The sequence below is a fragment of the Pteropus vampyrus genome, unplaced genomic scaffold, assembly GCF_000151845.1.
Source record: "Pteropus vampyrus isolate Shadow unplaced genomic scaffold, Pvam_2.0 Scaffold660, whole genome shotgun sequence".
Taxonomy (NCBI): domain Eukaryota; kingdom Metazoa; phylum Chordata; class Mammalia; order Chiroptera; family Pteropodidae; genus Pteropus; species Pteropus vampyrus.
The window spans coordinates 204,292-225,300 of record NW_011889441.1 but is presented as its reverse complement, the minus strand read 5'-3'; the positions used below and the strand labels follow the sequence as shown (position 1 = coordinate 225,300).

The 21,009-nt window shown below is 42.2% G+C and overlaps 1 protein-coding gene across 2 annotated transcripts in view; it reads right to left on the bottom strand.

Annotated features, from left to right (window-relative positions):
- The window catches only part of SHROOM4 (shroom family member 4), a 228,839-nt gene extending 208,873 nt beyond the window's left edge, over positions 1-19,966 (bottom strand). The window contains exon 1 of one of the 2 annotated variants that reach the window (XM_011385116.2): positions 19,578-19,966. In XM_011385116.2, the coding sequence (XP_011383418.1) occupies positions 19,578-19,694 (117 nt within the window). In that variant the 5' untranslated portion in view covers positions 19,695-19,966. The remainder of the gene's footprint in view (positions 1-19,577) is intronic. The other variant, XM_023525978.1, reaches the window with a different exon arrangement.
- Positions 19,967-21,009: the final 1,043 nt, after the last annotated feature.

Genomic DNA, 21,009 nt, shown 5'->3' with positions numbered 1-21,009 from the left:
GAATACATTAAGAAATGAAGAATACATCAGTCAGAAATGAAGAATACATCAGTCAGAAATGAAGAATACATGAGAAGTATATTAAATGGAATAAACAAATAAATAGACAAAGTGAATAAAGAAGAGGATCGAATGATCTATATAGAAAAATGGAAAAGCCAAGGATATTCAATCAGAATGGCAAGAAAAAAGCTATGACTGTAATAATAATTTAAGGAGCCTATGAGACACTATTAAAGGTAAAAATATCCATGTCATAGGGGTTCCTGAAGAGGGAGAACAAAAAATTGAAGATATATTTAAAGAAATAATGATGGAAAACTTCCCTAACCTGGTGAAGGAAATAGACATTACAATCCCAGGAAGCTCAGAGAATCTCCCAAACCAGGAATCCAAAGAGGCCCACAGCAAGACACATCATAATTAAAATGCTAAAGTTTAAATACAGAGAGAGAATCTTAAAAGCAGCAAGAGAAAAGCAGTTAGTTACCTACAAGGGAGCACCCATAACACTGGCAGCTGATTTCTCAAAAGAAACTAGGCAGGACAGAAGGGTTTGGCACAAAATATTCGATGTGATGAAAACCCAGGATCTACAATGAAGAAAACTTTATCAAGCAAAGCTGTCATTTAGAGTTGAAAGACAGATAAAGAGCTTCCTAGACAAAAATAAGCTAAAGGAATTTATCACCAGCAAGCCAGTATTACAGGAAATACTGGAGGGACTTCTTTAAGAAGAAAAAAATGTATATTAAAAACAGAAATAAAGAATGGTAATAACAAGTACCTCAAATGGAAAAGATTTAAGTGCTCCAACCAAAGGATAGAGTGGCTGAATGGGTAAGAAAACAAGACCCCTACATATGCTGCCTACAAGAGACTCACTTCAGATTAAAAGACACATACAGACTAAAAGGGAATGGAAAAAGATATTGCCTTGATGGACCTAGAAGGTATTCGCTGAATGAAATGGGTCAGATAGAGGAAGACAAATATAAAATGATTTCATGTACATGTGGAATCTAAAGAATAAAATCAACAACAACAACAAGAAAAGTGGAAATAAACTCATAGATACAGAGAATATTTAGAGGGCTAATAGTTGAGAGTGGGGTTAGGGGATGGCAAAAAAAGGGCAAAAGGATTAAGATGTACAAATGGCAGTTGCTGAATAGACATGGAGATGTTGAGTGTTGCATGCGGAAGATGGTTAATAATGTTGTAATAAATATGTAAGGGGGAAGAAGGGTACTAGATTTAGTGAGGCGATCACTTTACGAGTTATATGAATCTCTGATCACTATGCTATACAAATGAAACTGGCATATTACTGTATGCCAACTCTAAGTGAAAAAGAAAACTCACTGATTTGTACAATGTAAATACAAGCAACTAATTGTCTATTATATTTCCATAAAGACAAAAAAAAATAGGAAAGAACCTGAATATACAAATGACCAACAGGTACACGAAAAGGTGCTCAACAAATAATCATCAGGGAAATGCAAATCAAAACCACTATGAGATATCATCTCACATCCATTAGGATGGCTATTATCAAGAAGACAAGAGATAACAAATGTTGGCAAGGATGTTGAGAAAAGGGAACTCTTGTATACTGTTTGTAGGAATGAAAATTGGTATAGCCATTACGGAAAATAGCATGAAGGTTCCTCAAAAATGTGAAAATTTAACTACCATTTGATCCGACAATCCTACTTCTGGGAATATATCTGAAGGAAGTGAAATCAGTATCTCATGGAAATATATGCACTCCCATGTTATTGATAGCCAATATATGGAAACAACCCAAGTGTCCATTTATGGATGATGAATGGAAAAGATATGTAGATACAGATATAAATATATATCTCTATCTCTATATCTATATCTATATCTATATATATCACATACAATAAAATATTATTCAGCCATAAAAAGAAGGAAATCCTGTCATTGATAACATGAACCTGGAGAACACTATGCTAAGTGAAATAAACCAGACAGAGAAAGACAAATACTGTATGGTATACTTACATGTGAAATCAAAAAAAAAAAAAAATAGAAAAGTCCAAACTCATAGAAACCAAGAGTAGAATGGTGGTGGACAGGAGCTGGGGGTCAGTGAAATGGGAGATGTTGGTCAAAGGTTTCCAACTTTCAGTTATAAGATGAATAAGTTCTGAGGATCTAATGTACAGAATGGTGACTATAGTTAATAATACTGTATTGTATACTTGAAATTTGCTAAGAGAGTAGTTCTTAAGAGTTCTCACCAAATAAGTATACATATATCAAATCATCACATTGTACACTTTAAATATATACCACTATACATCAATAAAGTGGGGGAAAATAAAGTTGTTTTTTCTTAAGCACAGAAGACAAAGAACCTTTCTATTCCCCAAGAATCACCTACCTTTAATCGTCCAACCATCACCACTACCACCTACTCCACCCCAACACACACATTCACAATCTCTAGATGAAGTGGTGAAGTATCTATCTATCCATCTATCTATCCATCAATGTAAAAAAGGAAAATTTATATCAGTTTGTAGATAGCATAGCAATAAATGTTAAGGGCAAGAGAAATGAGAAGTAATAAATATTAAGACAGTCAGATTGGGGACAAAGGCTCTGATAAAATTTCTTCATTTTTATGTTGTTCCTCACTCAGCTACCAGTCTATAACTATGTATATGTGTGTGTGTGTGTGTGTGTGTGTGTGTATAATTAATACATAAATTTTATATCACATTTGTAAAATTAATAAATACATACTATGGACGGCAATGCTTGAAATGTTTGATTTTTTGTCTCTGTCACTGATGGTACTCGAGAACTACAGGGCAATGGCAGAAATGAAATTTAGAGCCTAAGAACAAAACCAAATTCAGGAAGAAAAGATTCTTAGAGACTTAAAGTATGAAAAGAAATAATCTCCATGAGGAATATAAAACAAGTTCACACTGCTCAATAGAAAGAACATGGTGAGCTCTAGAAGAGAGGGGCAAAATCTGCAAGAATTTTGTGGAGGTGGGGAGGAATGGAAGAATGGAGTGATAGAAGATAGGGTAGAATAGGACCAGAAGGAAGTAAAATTTGTGATGGACCTCAAGAATAGGCAGGATTTCATCAGGTAGATAGGACTAGAAAGGTGTGGAGAGAAGATAATGAACAAAGTACTGAGCATGTTTAGGAAATTGTGAACCTATAGGGTACACAAGGAATTAGTAAGAGTGGTTGCCCCTGGGTAGAGAAATTAGTGATAAACACTTGCCAATTTATACAATTTTAATTTTGTTCCATGAACATTTATCACCTATCCCCCAAACAACAATTTAAACAAATAGTATTAGGAAAAGGAGAAGGGAGGGAAGGGGGAAGGGAGAGCACGCCACACTTAACAAAATGGCAAAAAGAGCATTTGAGATGGGTAAGTTTGTAGGGGCCAAGAGGGTCAAGTTGAGTTTTTTTGTTTATTGCTCTCCCCTATCCCAGTTTGAAAGGCAACAGGGTCACTGGGAAGAACAGGCACTCTAAAATCCAATAAACTGAATTTTGACTACTACCTTGCCACTTATTGTTCCAATGAATTTTGGAAAGTTACTTAATCCTCTTAGCTTCAATTTCTGTACCTTAGAATAGAAATACTACTAAGAACCTCTCATACATTATATTATTTAATCCTGAGAGTCTAATTTGCATATTTAGCAATTCTCCAGGAAAGCTTGGGAATGATGGGTCTGTGTGACCCACTTTTTACCAATGCTATGGCACACTGAATGTGTGGTCAGGAATAGTTAATATTGGTATTAAAAAAGAGATCATGAGGCAAAAAAGGGGATCTTTTCAACAAAATTCCAAAGTATAGGGGGAAAAGCATAGGATTTGTGGTTAGGCAGACCTGGGTTCACATCACAGCTCTACCACTTATTTACTGACTTTGTTACTTTGAAAATGTTGTCTGGCTTCTCTAAGCCCAGTTTTTTTTTCTTTTTTCATCTGTAAAATAGGAATACTATCACTTAATTTACAGTAGTGATAAGAAGATCAGAGATTGTACATATGGAGTTCCCAGAACCTAACTGGCATTTAATTAATAGTAACTTTGATCATCCCCGGCCCAGAGTTAAGGCTCCCAAGCACACAAAAGCAGCAATGCCAATTTCCTACTGTGCACTTCCATCCTGTTGGCCCTTCGAAATAGCCCTCAAAAAAATAAAAGCACATTAGTTATCCCTTTGATTTTTCAAGCACCTATAAGGTCAGCCAAAGAATTCCCTCCTGCCCTTTGAACTTTTAATTCATTCTCAAATGATTTACTGGCTGCCTGGCCTCCAAATGACCATGCTAGCAGTCATGTCCTTCCTCTATGAGGCTCTTTTCCTTTGATAACAGTGGCCCTGATGGGGTTTACCATTTCCACATTCTAGGAGCATGCTTCCAAGACAAAAATTTCAACTTTAGAAGGACGGTAATAGGAACAGAAGAAGCAAACTAACATTCTCTGCTTCTCCCACTAATACCTGCAAAGGCTGAAGCATTTCCTCTAAGACTTTCTCAGATTGTCTGTACTCCTTTCAAACTTACTATGTAATTCTAATTAGGACAAACAGTTCCTGGCATCCCTTTTGAGGCCTATTCCTAAAGTTAGCTCCAGTGAGGCAAACTCTCCAGCAGTAGTCTGGACAGGAACAAACTAAGAAAAGTCCCCACAGTGTGTCTTTTAAACTGTCATAGTACTGCCACTGTGAGTTTCAATCTGTTTCCTTTAGTGTCCTGATATAACCTAATTGACCTCCAGAGTCAATTAGCTACCACTTAGATTAGACTCCATTAGGAAAGAAGACAGAGAAGATTCTTTCTGACCCTTCTCAGCATTCTCAGCTTTGAGTAAAATAGTGAGAAAAGGAATGTCATGGTCAAATAATGAGGACACTTAAGGCATTGGATATAAATACCAGACGGTGACTCACATCTAAGGCTAGTCAGACAGAACACGTTAAGACCTGCTTAAGCAAAAGTGAAAACACACACACACACACACACACACACACACACAATATGTTCACATAAAGCTACCTCCTTTCAGCTGAAGCAGTGAAAAAAACTAGAGTCAGGCTGAACACTCACACTATACCCTCCCCGAACACAGTAACAAAATGGGCGGCTGCTGTTTGTCTCACAGCAACCCTTCCCAACAGCAAGGGGAATGCTGTAATCATCAGCCAGCAGGCCTCTCCCACATACAAGCCTCAAGAACACAGTTCACACACAGGAGCTGCAGAAGCAAGAAACCCAACTGTTTCAAACCAAATTCCAGGCTGCTCTGGGGCAAGCAGGTAACTACTCCCATCCTCCCTTCTGCCATCTCCCGTCTCATCCAAGGTTGTATCTGGGATCCCTCTCATCTTCTGCCCAGGCGATTGTTTCCTTCTATGTGTTCCCTCTGTCCCTAGCTTACATGTGTGTGTGTGTCATTCAAGGCTCACCCCACTTACTAGGTGTCACAGAAAGACTGGAAAACTTGGATAGTATATCTAGCTCTTCAAGTCATATCCTCTTTCTAATTCAGAATTAGAAAGACAGAAATGACCAATTACTGAGTACAAAATTTTTGCTTGACTCCTTCAACCAAACTTTATGCAGAGTTTATTCTGTGCTCTGTGCAGAGGGTGGTAAAGACAGCCATTGAACTCTAGAAGATTTTGGTTCAGCAAGCCAAACACAAGGCAGCCAAAGAATCCAAAGATTTCTACTGGAAAATCAGAACTCCCGCATTCCAAAAAGGGAGAGATTACTTCTACCAGGAGAGACTGAGATGATGGATGCCCTTGAGGCTTAGAGCTAGAGCTTAAAGTTTAGGCGCAACTGGATGGGGAGGAAAAGAGATGAGAAGGCCTTCCAAGTATGTAGTGTGAAGCTGAGCCACTCAAAGAACTTCAGAATGAGAAATTTGGAGGTCAGATTTCGCAGGTGTGTTTGGGGGCATAAAGAAAACCATTCTGCCTGAAAACCCAGGTCCTAGAAGGAGTTCTAGAAAGTAAGACTACAGCCAGATGGAGAATAGTCCATACGCCAAGCTAAAGTAGTTTGGGCTCTATCCTACAGGTAGCAGAGAGTCAGTCAATAATCTTAAGTGGGAGGGGAGGGGATGATCAAAGGGAGGGAATCCATTCAGGAGGCCACTACAGTAGTGTAGGTGTTCCAGAAGAAGGCTTCTTCTTACCTGTCCCACCTCCTGCAAGATCCACCTTCAAAGCTACCCTCTGTCTGAGCTCACTTGCTCAGAGCTCATTACTTTACATCTCTTTTAAGCTAGGTGAGATATCAATGACATTTCTTATTCTGCATGAGACTCCTAATGTTGTACTGAAGTTGGACAGGGGCTTAAAACAAAGTAGAAACTTCATCCAAATCTTCAAGTTTAGAAGAGAGGCACTATGATATGTCATTTCCATTTCTTTAATAGCATCAGTTGGTTTGTTCCCTGTGGTCACTGTTCTCTCCTAAGATCTCAACAGAAAGGAGCAGGAGGAGAGGGAGAGGGAGGGTGGGGAGGGGGAGAGGGAGGGAGAGAGAGACAGAGAACTGCCAGCATAGGGCAAAACCTGATTGTCATGTGCTTTTCTGGGGCCTGTTCCAGATCACTGTCACTTACAGGCTTAGACTAGAGCTCAGCCTTAAAATAGGGCTCCAACCAAGAAGCAGGGATGAGAGCTGGAAGGGCCTCATCTAGGTCTTAGCAGTGGGAATTAACTCTCGCTGATCCTTAATTCTTTGACTTTTATTAGTAGCTGGAAGGGGAGAGGGATGTAACCTGAACCCTAATGCAGCTGAGAAGAGCTAAGAGCCAAAACCTGCCTTAAGCAGATACAGTATGTGCAGGGTCTGGGCAAGTTTCAGAACACTACACATTTCTCCAGCCAATGGTACAGGAAAATATGAAAAATTACTTATTTAACCCTTTATGTCTAGAGGGGGAGAGACTTTTCCTCCCACCAGGCGTGACTCACACAGCAGAGAGAAGTTAACAAGCTGACTTATAAAAGCCAGAGCACTTGGGTAGTTTTATTGCACAAAAATACCCCCAGTAGCTAGATAGTCAAGTCAATTTCAAATATAAATTACAAGTTATTTCACTCTGTCAGAGAGAAGAGTTAGGTAAAGGAACCCATGTGCCCATTAGCCTTTAAGCAAGAAGTAAGTTTTGTCTACAAGGAGGTAGGGAGGGAGTGAATGTGGAGGCTTGGAAAGCAAACCTCAAACCACTGGAGTTTCAGGTCTGTATTGCAAGTTCCCTAGCAGCAGCATCTTTAAAACATTCTGAATTTTAGTTTTTCACCATGCAGAAAAGCAGGTGATGCTGCAAAAATGAAGTAATGAATCTAGAAAGCAAATCTAAGAAGGATGGGGGTAGGAGGGATTGGCAGGCCCTTCTGCACACAAAGTAACCTTTTCTGAGAATTACATGTAAATATGAAGGGCATCAGAGCTGGGGTTTGGGTCAAGTAATCACTCCAAATTTGCAAAAGTCTCTTAATAGTAAAGCAATGTTTTCCACCCAAACTTGCAACAAATGAATTTATAAAGTAAATTCCTATTTTCCCCTCCTTATTTTAATATAAAAATCAGGATGAGAGTTTGGTGAAGACACCACTGAAGGCAATTAAATAATACTTGCAAGTTTAACAGTGCTTTTTTGAAAGTCACATTTAAGAACCAATACAATTGTAAATATTAACAATGATATTCACAGATTAATAATACTATACTATACAAAGAGTATCAAACTGCTAATAACAAACATGCAATACAGAATTGAAACTCCAATGGTTTGAGGTTTGCTTTCCAAGCCTCCACATTGTGTTTTTCACATAGAGAAAACAATCCATCTTGGCAAATCAACTGGTTTTTTTTGTTTGTTTGTTTGTTTGTTTTTGTTTGTTTTTTTATTCACAGCCTGGAACATTTTAACATTTCAAACTTCATGTCTGAAGTTTGGCCTTTTGACAGTTTCTTCTATTTTTGTTTAATTTTTGGACTTTCATATCACTTTAAAGTACTAAGTCAGAAAGAACTTCAGTCACTAATACTTGAGGTGACTAGGTATCATGCAGATTGAAGGAGCTAGCAAGACCAAGCTATGACCAGAAAGGCCCATTAAATAACCATACAGGCCTGTTCCAATGTCTGTTGGGGCCTGAAATTATCTGGCAACTACCTAATTTCCACAACAATCAGCAGATTAATAAATTGTCTATGTTAACTATTATGTTCCTAAAGTAATGATTTGTTTTAACTGATCAGTGGCCTTAAGTAAACAAATCCTTTTTTTGAACTGCCTATGGGACTTCTTAACTTGATTGTCCTACAGACACCTCAGTCTCAGAAAATCCAAAACTGAACAACAACTGGTTAGCCCTCCCAATCTCCATCACCACTTACAACCTTTTAAATTAGAAATATTGGCTTTGCCTCTAACTCCTACCTCTCCTTCATTTTTCCCAGTCTGAATGGTGTGCATTACTACTAACATCTGGTAACTTGCTAATGTATAACAACATCAGCACATTGTCAAGATGACTGATTCCCTCAAAATGTTCCCTGCTATTGTTCAGTTCAGGTCTTTCCTCATGGAAGCACTTATGTGGCTGGTACTATGCTAGGAGCTTTATTTTTAATATATTAACTCTAATCTTCCAAAACAACAAAATGGCTACTTACTCCCGACCTGAAGCCATTCTATAGCCCAGTTTTCTGGGTTCATCAAAATAACTGACTCAAAGCCATTCACCTTTGTATCTCACTACTTTGTAAGAATCCAGCAGAGATTCATTGATTCATTTACCCAGCCACACATGCAGTATGACACTGGGCAATTTACTTAACCTCTCTATACCTCAATTTTTCTCATCTGTTAAATAGCCTTAAAATAAGTTAATGTGTGTTAAAATGGAAAACTAGTGCCTGGTCCAGGATATTCACTATGACAGCATTTGTTAGAAAACAAATACAAGCATAGTTTATGGAGCTCTGTGTTGGTGTCATAGGCCATAGGAAGAATAGCTCAGCTCCTAGAACAGACACTTAATAAGTTAGTGCATGAATTAATGAATAATGAAAAAATAACATATCCCCTGCCCTCAGGGAGCTCATACTGCTAGTTCACTGTGGGGTGAACTAACTGGCCTCAGTCTCCTGTCTTTGACTTTAGGACATGAAGCACTTGCATTAACTGGAATGAATGTCTTTCTTCCTCCCCAGCCTACCTATATCCTATAGAACCCTCAGGCCTAGCTTTAGTTCTTTCTTTTTACAAAAAGCCACCCAACCATATCAGCCTATAATGACATTTCTTTTCACTGAATAAATGTTGTTCTTAGATCCTACCCCATAGTTTCAGAACTTCAAGGTTTTTGTTTCCTGGGCTTGCAGTAGTGCCTGTCTTCAACAAAACTGTCACTTCCAGGGAACAGGTCTTCTATGGTGGCTATCTCTTGAAATCTCTAGAGTTAGGCACTTTACAAACTGCTCCACGAATATGTGTTGACTGGCATGTTAACTGATTGGTTGATCAGAAGTTTAATTGAAAGCTCTTAGGTAGGAGCCAAACAAGGTTTAGTATAGCCTTTCAAATTACAGGCTGTTTAGACATTAGCCAGAAATCATGTCTGGTCTTCTAACTTGTGGCAGCAGCAGACTTCAGATTAAAGGTGTCCTGCTATTTCATACAACTCTCAGTGACTAGTAACTTCAGAAACTTCATATTTTAAGTTCAAAATTCTCTTAAGAGAATTGCTGTTTAATAAGAGACACCTGTAGCATGCTTTTTCTTTCTTAAATCACATACACATCGAGTATTTATATGAGATAAAGGATAAAAATCTCCCTCCCTACCAGAAAAAAAGCACGTACAAGTTTTATTACTTTTATTTTGCAAATAAAGAAATTCAGACACAGAGAAGGAAATGACTTGCCCAATGATACATAAATAATGATTGGCAAAGCGAAGACCAAACTTCAGGCCTTCTGAATCCAAGTTAATAACCCTTACCATGATTTGAGATATAAAACAAATCAAAACTTTTCCTTTGACCTTGACACCTGAGGGATATGTTGGTAATATTACCAGTTTTTGCACTAAATTACAATTCTCAATACCAATCTCCCTCCCTCCTTTCCCACCTCTCATTGTTCTCTCGTTTCTCTATCTCATTTCCTCCTCCCATATTCTTATCCAGTTCTTTTTCTCTCTCTTTCTTCCCTTCACCTATGAAAACATGATATTACAGAAAGAGCCTGTGATTTGGAGTCAGACAGAAGTACATTTGAATGTCACTTCTTCCACTTACTGTGTAACTTAGAGTCCGTTAATTAACTTTTCTTGAGCCTCAGTCCTCTCATTTGTACAATAGAGACATCATTATCTACATCCAAGAGTTACTGTAAAAATTAAACGAGGATATATATAAAACACCTAGGAGCAGCAGTATTTTCCACATAGCAGATCTAATCCTCTTCTATCCCACCATATCTTGGTCTTAACCACACTTTGGGTTCAAGAGGTTGCTGAGATCCAATCAAACTACATTGCACCCGCCCAGCAAGGCACATCCATAGAAGTGGAATATCAGGTCCTTGCCTGGTCTACTTTTCAGCCTGTTTTCTTGATACTCTCTGATTGCAAATTTAACTTAACACAGAGCTCCAAACTCTTAGTTAAGTCCTCCAAAGAACATGAGAGTCAAGACCTGATACTTACTCACCCCTGAGACTCCAAGATGTCATCACTCATTATCTCAGTTACATAAGATGCCATCAAAAGTTGCCTACTTCCAGAAGTTTTCACAGGAGTTTTTACTTACATCAAACACAAAGAAATGGAAAACAGGGAGGCAGCCCAACAAAGACAAGGGTTTAGCATGTCTTCTTCTCATAAGCAAAGCTGGGGCTACAGCCATGAGACTCTAACCTATTTCTAGAATAACTAGTTGAACCAGATTTACTTCCAGCTCTACCTCATCTCTCTCCCAACCCCCTCCTCCAAAAGAAAAATCAATTTCTGATGGACCGTGAAAGGCAGTACAGGAGAACCATTCAAAAGTTCCCTGCCAGAGGCTTAGGAAGAGAGACGACCATACAGCTGGGAATCTGCAGAGTGGCATTAGAGTGGGGGCCAAAAGACACCATAAAGGGTCTGTCCATCACTGGGCTTAACCCTTGATCCTGTCAAATTAGTCCCACCTCCCATTCCTCACAGATGTAACATTAAAAGACGAATGAAAGTTAACAGACCATGTTGCATGCCATCCCTGAGAACATATCAGTAAACAGCCACTTCTGGAAAGATAGGAAGTAGTAGTGTGGAGAAAAGCAAAGCACCGTAAGAACTGCCTGCTGTCGGTCAACCTACATACTTCCACAGCCTAGACCAAGCAAGGACCCTGAAGCCATTAGTGACCCTTCAATAAAGCAGAAGCTTGCCCCATGGAGAGTCTGAGAAGAAACAGGAGGGTACAGAGAGGTGAAATAACATGCCAAGATTACTCAGAAAGATGACAAGAGAGTATCAGGAATGTGACAGAGGTTCTGTCCTCCACTGAAACAGGATAGAAAGAGACACAGCATGAGAAAATTTCCCCTAATCCAGCTATCACTTTGCTGAGTGTTTTCAAACTTCATCAACCTTAACTCTATGAACTTCTCTTGCTCCCCACCAGAAGCATGGCTGAGCTAAGAGAGACTAAGCTGATACAGTAGACTAGAAGGGCCCATTGTAACCAAAGAAGATAAAAAGTTGAGTTTTGGACAAGGCAGGACAGCCAATGAATGAACAAAGAGGCAATGGCACTTGAATGTGACAGTCCAAAATGCAGGCCTCAAGTAACTGGTGCTGATTGGTGGGGGCTGGGAATTAAAGACCAGACATGAAAGAAGGGCAGCCTGGATGCATGGAAAATGTGTCTTTGTTGCTACTAGGCAGTGCTCACTCTGTGACATGACATAGTCACAGACTCACACTGCCCCGTGTAAGAGGAGGGAGTAGAGGCGAAGTCAAAGGGGTGGGGTTAGTTACATAGAGAAACCAAGTCATCTTGATCCTCGCAACTTCAGTGACCAACCAGGATGGCTTTGTGCCCAAGTAAACATGCCAGTGTGTTGTGAGACAGAACAGGTCATCCCTTGCAAAACCAATGCCTAAGATGATCTTTCCACTTGGCCTATTTACACATGATGGGGTAAAGGGGTGTAAGGAGACAAACCTCTACCCCATCCTAGTTCTTGAAACACAAACTTTAGCTAGGAAAAATAACTTTTTCATTCATGGCTTAATTAACGTCTGTCTGAAGGAGGTATTTTAGAGGAGCACCAGGAGACAAAATATTAGTTCTACAGAAGCTGAAAGTGATCTAGGTACCAACATAAGCAATATAAAAGGGTTACTAGCTGACAATAAGATAACTCAGGTGAACCTTGGGTACAATTTCAGAAATTTAACCGTGCATACACTGAGTGTGCACACACACTCAAGGGTATGAGTATCTTGGGCATCGATAGTAGTAGAGACCCTAAACCCATCCAGGTCTGTGTAACAGAGATATCTGGAGCACTTGTCCCTAACTTATAAATGGATTGTTGTCTAAGAATACTTTTTGTAAATAAGCAACTTGGAGCTTTGATACAATTTCCTGTAGATAGAACATTATAAATAGTGGTTAGATTCCATAATTTTATCAGCCATACACCATGGATTAAATAGGCCTTTCCAAAACTGTTCTGAACCTAGCCACTATCAATAACATTGTGTCAGTGAGAAATGTGTCCTAGACACTCTCTTCTCCAGGCCTCTCATCCTTCAGTAATAATGAGGATGAAGTCCACTCCAATACACTCCCTGATCAGGGCTTTAGTAGCAAGAAAAGGTATTTATTTGCTCTGCTCAAGTGACAAACTAGCAAATATGAGGACATGGGGGATGAGGCTGTGGGTGAAAGACTTCCAGCAGGAGTGACTCTTGTGGGTATTCCAGGTACAGAAAAAAGACCTCAGAACCCAAGGATGGCAGTAACAGCAGGAGTTTTTTCATTCAGTGCCAGTGGCAATGTGCAGGGAGATAAATATCTGACAGGGGTTGGGAACAGGAACTGCTGTGTCTAAATTCCTAAACAGGGGCTTTGTAAGTTGGAGGCTGCTTATATGCCACATATGATCAGTATCTTCAATCTTGGAGATGCCTATTTTTCTCAGAAGGGGAAAATTAAATTTAGAGAGATTACTTCTACAAATTCCAAACCAGCAGTTGAGAAAAAAATAAAGTAAAATAAAAAATCCAATGTTCTAAAGTCCTGACTATTCATTAAATGCCACTTCCTTTTTCTATTATACAAATTCCTTTTCTGTAACTTTGTATAAACACATATGATCATTGAAGTCAGGGCTTAAATCCTCTCTCATCTCCCCTAGAACACCTTCCCTAAGGCTGGCCTGGGATACAGGCAATTCTAAATCAATACTAAGAGGTGATTTATGTCCCTCCCAAATTTATTATGTGGCTGCTCCAGATGCCTACATGGAGGCCTTTGCAGTTATGGCTTATCAGCAGCACAGATAACCACTAAAAGGCTTTGCTAGACACAGGATCTTCATATGGCATAGACACCAGAAAAAGCCAAAGTGGTTTTCGGTTGTATTTTTTAAAGAATGGTCCTACTCAACTTTGATCAGATTCTCCTCAGTTACTGTGTTCAGCTATGGGCTCCATAACTCAAGAAGAACATGGACAGGCTGGAGTTCATCCAAAGTAGTAGGAGGAAACAGGAGAGAAGGCTGGATCTCAGATTCCATATGCCCTAAAGAGCTAGGGCTCTTTAGCTTAGAAAAGTGAAACAAGGAGACATAGTTTGTGTCTTTGGACCTCCCAAAGGCTGTCCCAAGATAGAAAGCAACCTGTTCTGTGTGGTCCCAGAGGGTAGAGCTAGGATCCAAGGAATGTAGGCAGAGGGAGAATTATTGCAACTCAACTTAAGTAAAAGCTGTCCATCCATAGTCAAAGCTTTCCATCAATGAAATGGACTGGCTAATAAAGGAGGGAGTTTCTTGGTGATCACAGGAGAATAAGCTCAAGGCTACTGCACAGGAGGCTCACGAATTGGTAAAGTCTACGACCAAGTAACTTCCAAAAGGCCCTCCTCACTCAGAATCTTATTCTAGGTCTCCTCCGAGAACAGCATTAGTTTAGCAGCCCTGAGTTGAGTCTGCCTTTTGGTGTGTCTGTGTGTGGAGGGCGATAGTGAGAGCAGCCCTTCACTTAATCTTCACTGTTCTTCATTAACTTTTCTCAGATGAGTCAGCATCTCTTTTTACTCCATGGTTCTGAAGAAACATAATTATAAAAACTGTGATGTTCCCTCCAGATAATCACTCCATAAACACAAATCTCAAGTCTATGTCTCCCTTTTTCTGTTTAAAACATTCCTGGAAGGAGGTTGGGGGCAGCAAGAGGGTAACTTTTAACTTTTAACTTTTTTAAGGGACAATGCTCAAGTGTCTTCTAGCTGAAATTGAATTATTGTCTTTGAGGTTTTAGTGAGGGAAAACTCTCTAACAGGCATGGCCTTTTTCACTTCAGGGAGCACACGTGTGGGTATCAGGAGGTTACGAAGTGTATTATGACAGCCCAGCAGGCCCAAAAGTAGTGCGTACCTGAAGCTCGGTCAAGGGTTACCAGACATACCACCTGCCTTTCTCACTCTACCTCCCTCCAACTTTTGTATCTCTCTGGATGAATTCCTACCTCATGTCCCTAAACACCTACTTTCTGAGAGAAGACAGCAGTTAGGGAACTGAGGCAGTAGACATCTTTGCTGATTTTAGAGGCAGAAATGAGGAAAGGATTAAGTAAGCAGGCTGGACTAAGCTCTCAAGAAGCACATCCCATGAAGGTCCCTTTGTGAATGCCAAGCCCTGGTCTGGGGGTGGGCCTAGCTTGTAACACAGCTAAAAATGCTTCATAGGAACTATCATTTCTCATATAAAATGACCTCCGCACCCAAAAAGAACTCAAACTTATAACCAAATTACTGCCAGCCCTAAGAGAGCCTCAGTCTGACTCTACACATGTCCTCTTGAAATCTCAACTGCCTCTTTGTATGCTTCTTCTAGAAATAAGGTCACAGTTGGGATGGGAAAAGAGATAAAAACAACTTAAATAATATGAACTGCCAGTTTTTTAGGCTAAGGACATCAAACAGTATTAGAGTTTCTCCAATTCATTCTCATGTCATCTTTGAAGATAAACATGGGGCAGGTATGTCTAACCCCATTTTGTAAATAGAGACTTGGGTATAGAGAGGGTAAAATGATATAGCGGGAAAAAATGATATAGCAACAGCAGTGCACATTAAGTGGAGGAGATGAAGCTTCTTTCTCCCCTAGGCTACTCCCCTACACCACCCTACTTTGTTCCAAGACAGTAACTAGTCCCCACTTCCATCTGTGCCAAATGGAGACTGCTACCAAAAATGGGCTAGGAAAAGGGCAAATATGTAAGGTGAACCTGCCTTCCGCCCTGTCTTATCCTCCTGCCCAATTTTCCTCCTACTCCTTTTCCTACATCTCCACACTTGTCTCCACTCTTTCTTTTCTCTACCCTCAGCCAACCTCAGGGCACATTTCCAATAACAAAATGGGTATAGGATCCTTACACTATAGCTTGGCATCACGCTCACTCTCGCTCACTCTCCCCCCCCACCCCTCTCTCAGAAGGACACAATGTGAATCTCTTAAACCTTTGCGATGCAGAATTAGTAATACCAGAACCTTGGAAAGGTCACCCATTCCCAAACAGAATCTTTTCCAGCACAGGGAGCCAACTTCATAACCAACTTCACTGTAAAAGGGTACTGCTAAATAGCAAAACAGACAAAGTTAATTAGAAGAGAATCTCCACTTCACCCTGACAGCCTCCCTGGGTCAATGAGGTAGTAAAAGAAACTAACCAAAGGAATTAGTAACACCAAGGTCATGGGCCCAATTCCTTTGTGCGTCATGCTTCTTTGGGAACACAACAATATGTGGGGAAATTATAAACCATCATTAACACTTGGGATAATCAACAGTAGCTTTTTAAAAACATTTCTTCTTTCTTTATCACTTGATTGTCAGGAGGAGAGTATACCAGTCTCCATAATTTGGGAAGCTGAATTCCCCACATTTAGGTAAATCACAGAAGATGGTAAGAATCGATGATTTCTCCAACCTGATCATTTCTTGGTCCAAAGGTTCTCCCACGACAAAGATGAAGTAGACTTTCACATTCCATGCACTCTTTTCCCAGTAATCACCTTTTCTCAAATTTGTCCAATCCCAAGATACCTCCACCTTTCCACAAGCTATCTTGCCACACGACTGAGACCCAAATTGCCACATGACTGAGACCCGAATCGCTTTTTTTCCCCATGATACCAAAGGAGGTATCTCCATTTATCACTATTGTTCTTGTATCTTTCCTCCATCTCTGCCTGACTTGAGATTATCACAAGTGATTTGGAGTCACCAAAATAGTCTTCTCCTACTCCCTGAGCCCAGACTCCATTAGGAAGTATCTGCAACCCAGTCCTCACCTACTATGGAACTATACAGTGGCATAGAAAGGGTCACTGTGGTGAAGGCTGCCAAGACTGGATACATCCCTGAATGTCATTGACCATGCCCCTTCACAAACTGCAGTACTACCAGAAGAATCAAGATACTCTCCAAGTAGCAGAAAATGTGATAGACTTGGAGCCTACTACTGACTTACCATATGACAGACTTAGGCAAGCTACTTGATGTATCAGAGCCTCAGTTTTCCATCAGTTTCTCCACAAACTTTCTTGACTGCCTCCCAGGGTGGCTGTAAGAAGCTAATGAAATAAGAGATGTGGAAACACACTATAAACAGGAACCATGTATGCAAATGGAACAAAGCATCATCTTCCTCAGTCTGCAACCCTTCTGAGGAGAAAAGGACCAGAGCAAGCATAAAGGATTGGCTACTAGACCATCAGAGTCTTATTTAAAGCCACCCACTTAAACCTCATTGTAGACATGTGGACACCTAAGCCCAGGGAAAGCAAGTGATGTATGCAGGATCCCAGAGCTAGTGAGTAGCAGAGCAAGGATTAGAACCCAATTTTTAGATCTGCCAATGCAATTCTCTTTCTATATCCTTCCATCCTATCCCCACCAGTGTGTACAGACTGAGGCTATTTTCAAGAAGAAAGTTGTATTGTTCTGAAGCATGAGGGGAAACAAAACTGAGGTAGAAAAATGAAAAGAGGAATTAATGAAATGTGCCACAGAGTGTCCTGGCAAGAAAAAATCAAACAACAACAACAACAACAAACAGGCAACCACTTCACTTAAAAAAATAAAACAAACAAACAAAAAAACTATGGCCCCTTTATATAATGTTGGGGCTAACCATGTTAAATATAGCTGGCTTTTACTGTAAGGAGCCAGGTTATTTGGGAAGGACGGGGGAAATGATTTTACCCCCTGCATCTCCAAATGTGTGTAATAATGAGTCTTCATATAATAGGGGTCAACTGCACATTCAGTGGAAAGGGAATCATTAAAAGGCACCCTGGCTCTCAACACACGAGTCACTTCCTCAGCAGCTTGGCCAAGGAAACCCTCATCTACCCTCAAATAATCCCCCAGCCAGACCACAAATTGCTGGCTGCCCCATACTTAGTAACACCTCCTGCTATGCTATTACCGGCTTTCAAAACAATCCAGCACCATCACAGCAAGCACTCTGTATGGTGGCTCTCAGGATGGGTCAGCCTTGGGCAGAGGTGAAAAATGACCTCTCCAAGGCAGGTTATTTAGGCAAACGGTGGAAATTCTGTGGGTGTGTAAAAAGAAAAAGAAAGGGAGGAACTGCCAGACCACGGAGGGCTGCATAGCCAGTTGTGACCTTGGTGGAAAAATGAAGAAGAGGAGTTTGATTAGAAGAAATTCTGAAGACCAGGATCCTCCTCTCTAAAGAGGTTGTATGAGACTGTTTTTGATTTTAAAAGAAAGTTTACTTCCTTCAGAGAATACTGGAGGGTGGGTGCCTTAAGAGAGGGTGTGACAGTAGGTGACCAAGGCATCTCAGGCTGGTAGAAATACATGACTAGTATGGGGGAAGGGGCTGCTGGATGAAGATCTGGGCTGGTGATTGGTGTTTGGGGAGGCTAAAGATCCCAGGTTTCCATCACAGCTCTTCAAAATTTTGCCTCAGCATTCTTTAGACTGCTCAACTGATTGGTACACCCCATGGCAACACCCCAGAGCTGCCAAGAGTGTGAGCCCCAAGGCCGGAAGGACCCTACACTACAAGTTAACCAACAGCTGCAATGCAAGGTGGAAAGCAACACAGGTTGCGGGGCGGGGGGGATGGGGGGGTGGCGAGAAACATTACTACTCTCTGCTGACATGTGACCCACATTAAAAAGCCAAAAAATAGTAATAGTGGTTCCCTGGTGAGAAGCCACTTCTTTCTATCTCCAGCCCAAACCCACATCTACAACCTCAACAGCAATTTGAACGGGTTAGAAGGGCTTTTCAGAGTTGATCATCTAAGAGAAAAAAAAATGGGACAAAGTACGTGAAGTTCGTTTACTTGGCAATCTGTCGCCTCAAGGTGAGTTGTCCTACAAATTTCTCTTCCCAATAACAGCCCCAGCGGCCCCCATCCTCACCCCTACAAAGAATGGCTCGCTTGGGAGGTTGTGAAGCACTTGGGAGAGATCCACTCCCAGGTCCTCGGCTGTAACTTGGCTTCCAGCAGATCACAGCCTCCTAAAACAAACAAACCCTGGCGGCGGCGGCGGCGGCGGCGGCGGCGGCGGCGGGGCAGCTCCAGCACAGCTGCGCTACATGGCGCAAAAGTTTCTTCCACACTTCTCAACGTGCAGGAAATCTCGCCGGCGCTGGGACAGGACTTAGGAGGGAGGGGAAGGCCAAGCTGAAGCGACAGCAGCAACGCCCCGCCAGCTGAATGGATGTGCGCTCATCCGGCCGTGGGAAGTGAGGCTGACGAAAGCCACCAATGCCTCATCTACGTTCCCACACCAGACCCTCTCCCTGCAACCTGCCCCGATGGGACCGCCCGCCGGTCGACAGAAGGCCAGCGCTGCTGAGAAAGCTGCCAAGCTTCCTTGCCTGTCCCTTAAATCCCTCACAGTCCCTCAGGAGCGCGGGAACTTCTAAAGAGAAACCCCCACCAGCCACCACTTCCTCCAGTAAAACTGAGGGGAGCAGCCCGACGTGGGGGAGCAAAAGCTGCCCCATAGCCGCCCAAATGTGCGCGCTGGGCCAGCTGTGCTTCCGCCGTGCTTCCGCCACTCTTAAGGGGTGCCTGACCTGGGCTGGTGGCAAGACCCTCCTCCGTGCTGCTAATGCGCCACAGGAGGACTTTCACCCCCAATCCGGGCCAAATTTCAAAGTTAGTCTGAGGGCCCAGTCTCGCGGCAGCCTGTACACCCGTCTGCCCATTCAAAGTTGGGCACCGCTGGGACAGAGCCGCCAGTTCTTACCTTTGACACCGTGAGCGGTTCGCAGTGTTCCAGACCCCCCTTAAGGGTGAAGCCCCAAGGCGCGCCCCCTTGCAGCTGCACCGGGACGTACTGGAAGGACCCAGGCCGGTTCTCCATCCTCTGCCCGGCTCAGGCGCCACGGGGCTCCTTTTCCGCGGGGCTACGTTGCCTCCGCGCCCAGCAGCTCCGCCACCATCGCCCTCCAGCGCTACGCCACCCCGCACCGCCCTGCTCCGCCTACTCCCCTGGCTGGAGAAGCTCCGGCCGCGAGCGAGTGCAAGGAGGAAATGACACGGAGCTGGAGAAAGGGGGAGAAAGGGGGGAAAGGAGAAGGGGAAAAAAAGAAAAGAAAGGAACGGAGAGGCGGGGGAATTGCGTTTAATGGACAAGAAAACGGAGCAATGGGGAGGGGGCAGTCACTGGGACCTCGCCTATAGGATCGCTGGGGAGTGGGAGCGAGGCGAGGCCTCACATCAATTGTTACATTGTTTCATTCAAGCAGGCCCTCGCTTTGGTCCTCCTCCTTACTGCCGGGTTCCCCGCCCCTCCAGCCAGCCGAGGCGAGGAGAGGTGAAAGTCGTTAGTGTGGATGGCCTGAGCGGCGGAGTGGGCTAAAACGCTGGTTTCCCGATTAGCGCGTTCATGTTTCTCTGACTGCCTTTTTCATCGGAAGGTCCCGAGGACCGGGAACTGGGGAAGTTATAAAGGCTGCTAATTTGTGGACCTTGCCTAGAGGAATAGAAAGTAAAGCAAGCAGGCCAGTGGTCACAGTGGGGCTGTGTGTGTACGCCGCTCTGTGCGTATGTGCTAGGTGTGTGGGGTCATTATGAAACATTGCTCCAGAGCATAGTTTAAATAAAGAAGTACTTTGAGGATGCCCCTTGCCCGGGCTCTGCCGCGCCCAGGCTCAACGCTGGCGTCTACAGGTAGCACTGTGCTTGTGTGTGTTCCAGTCATCTGGAGTTTCTGGCACGGCCTTACACTTGCCCCATTGAGATGACCAAGCCAGGAATCAGCGAACTTTATAACTAGAAGGATTGTTTCCACTCCTAAACGAACGTACAGGAAAGAGCATCCATTGATAAGCTGGTCAATTAACAATGTTGCGCCTTTTGGAAAAAGCAGCTTCAGGCAGGGCCCACAACATCTCTGCCCATCTGTTCACGCTTGAGGGTGTAGTTTCTGAGCTGGGCTTTTAGAACAGACCAAAACTAAACAAACAAACAAACAAAAACACCCCAAAGTGTACAAATACCCAAAGTAATGGTCTCCCAAAATGACTTTGTAACTAAATCTTTTGTCCATTTCTCAGTCTTGACCTGAGCAGGTTACCACCCCTCCATGAAGTGTCCTCTCTGGAGCCACATACAGATAGTGAGTTTTTAAAGGGCCTCACACTAGCAAGGAAAGTTTTGACAACTCAGTTGTGAAT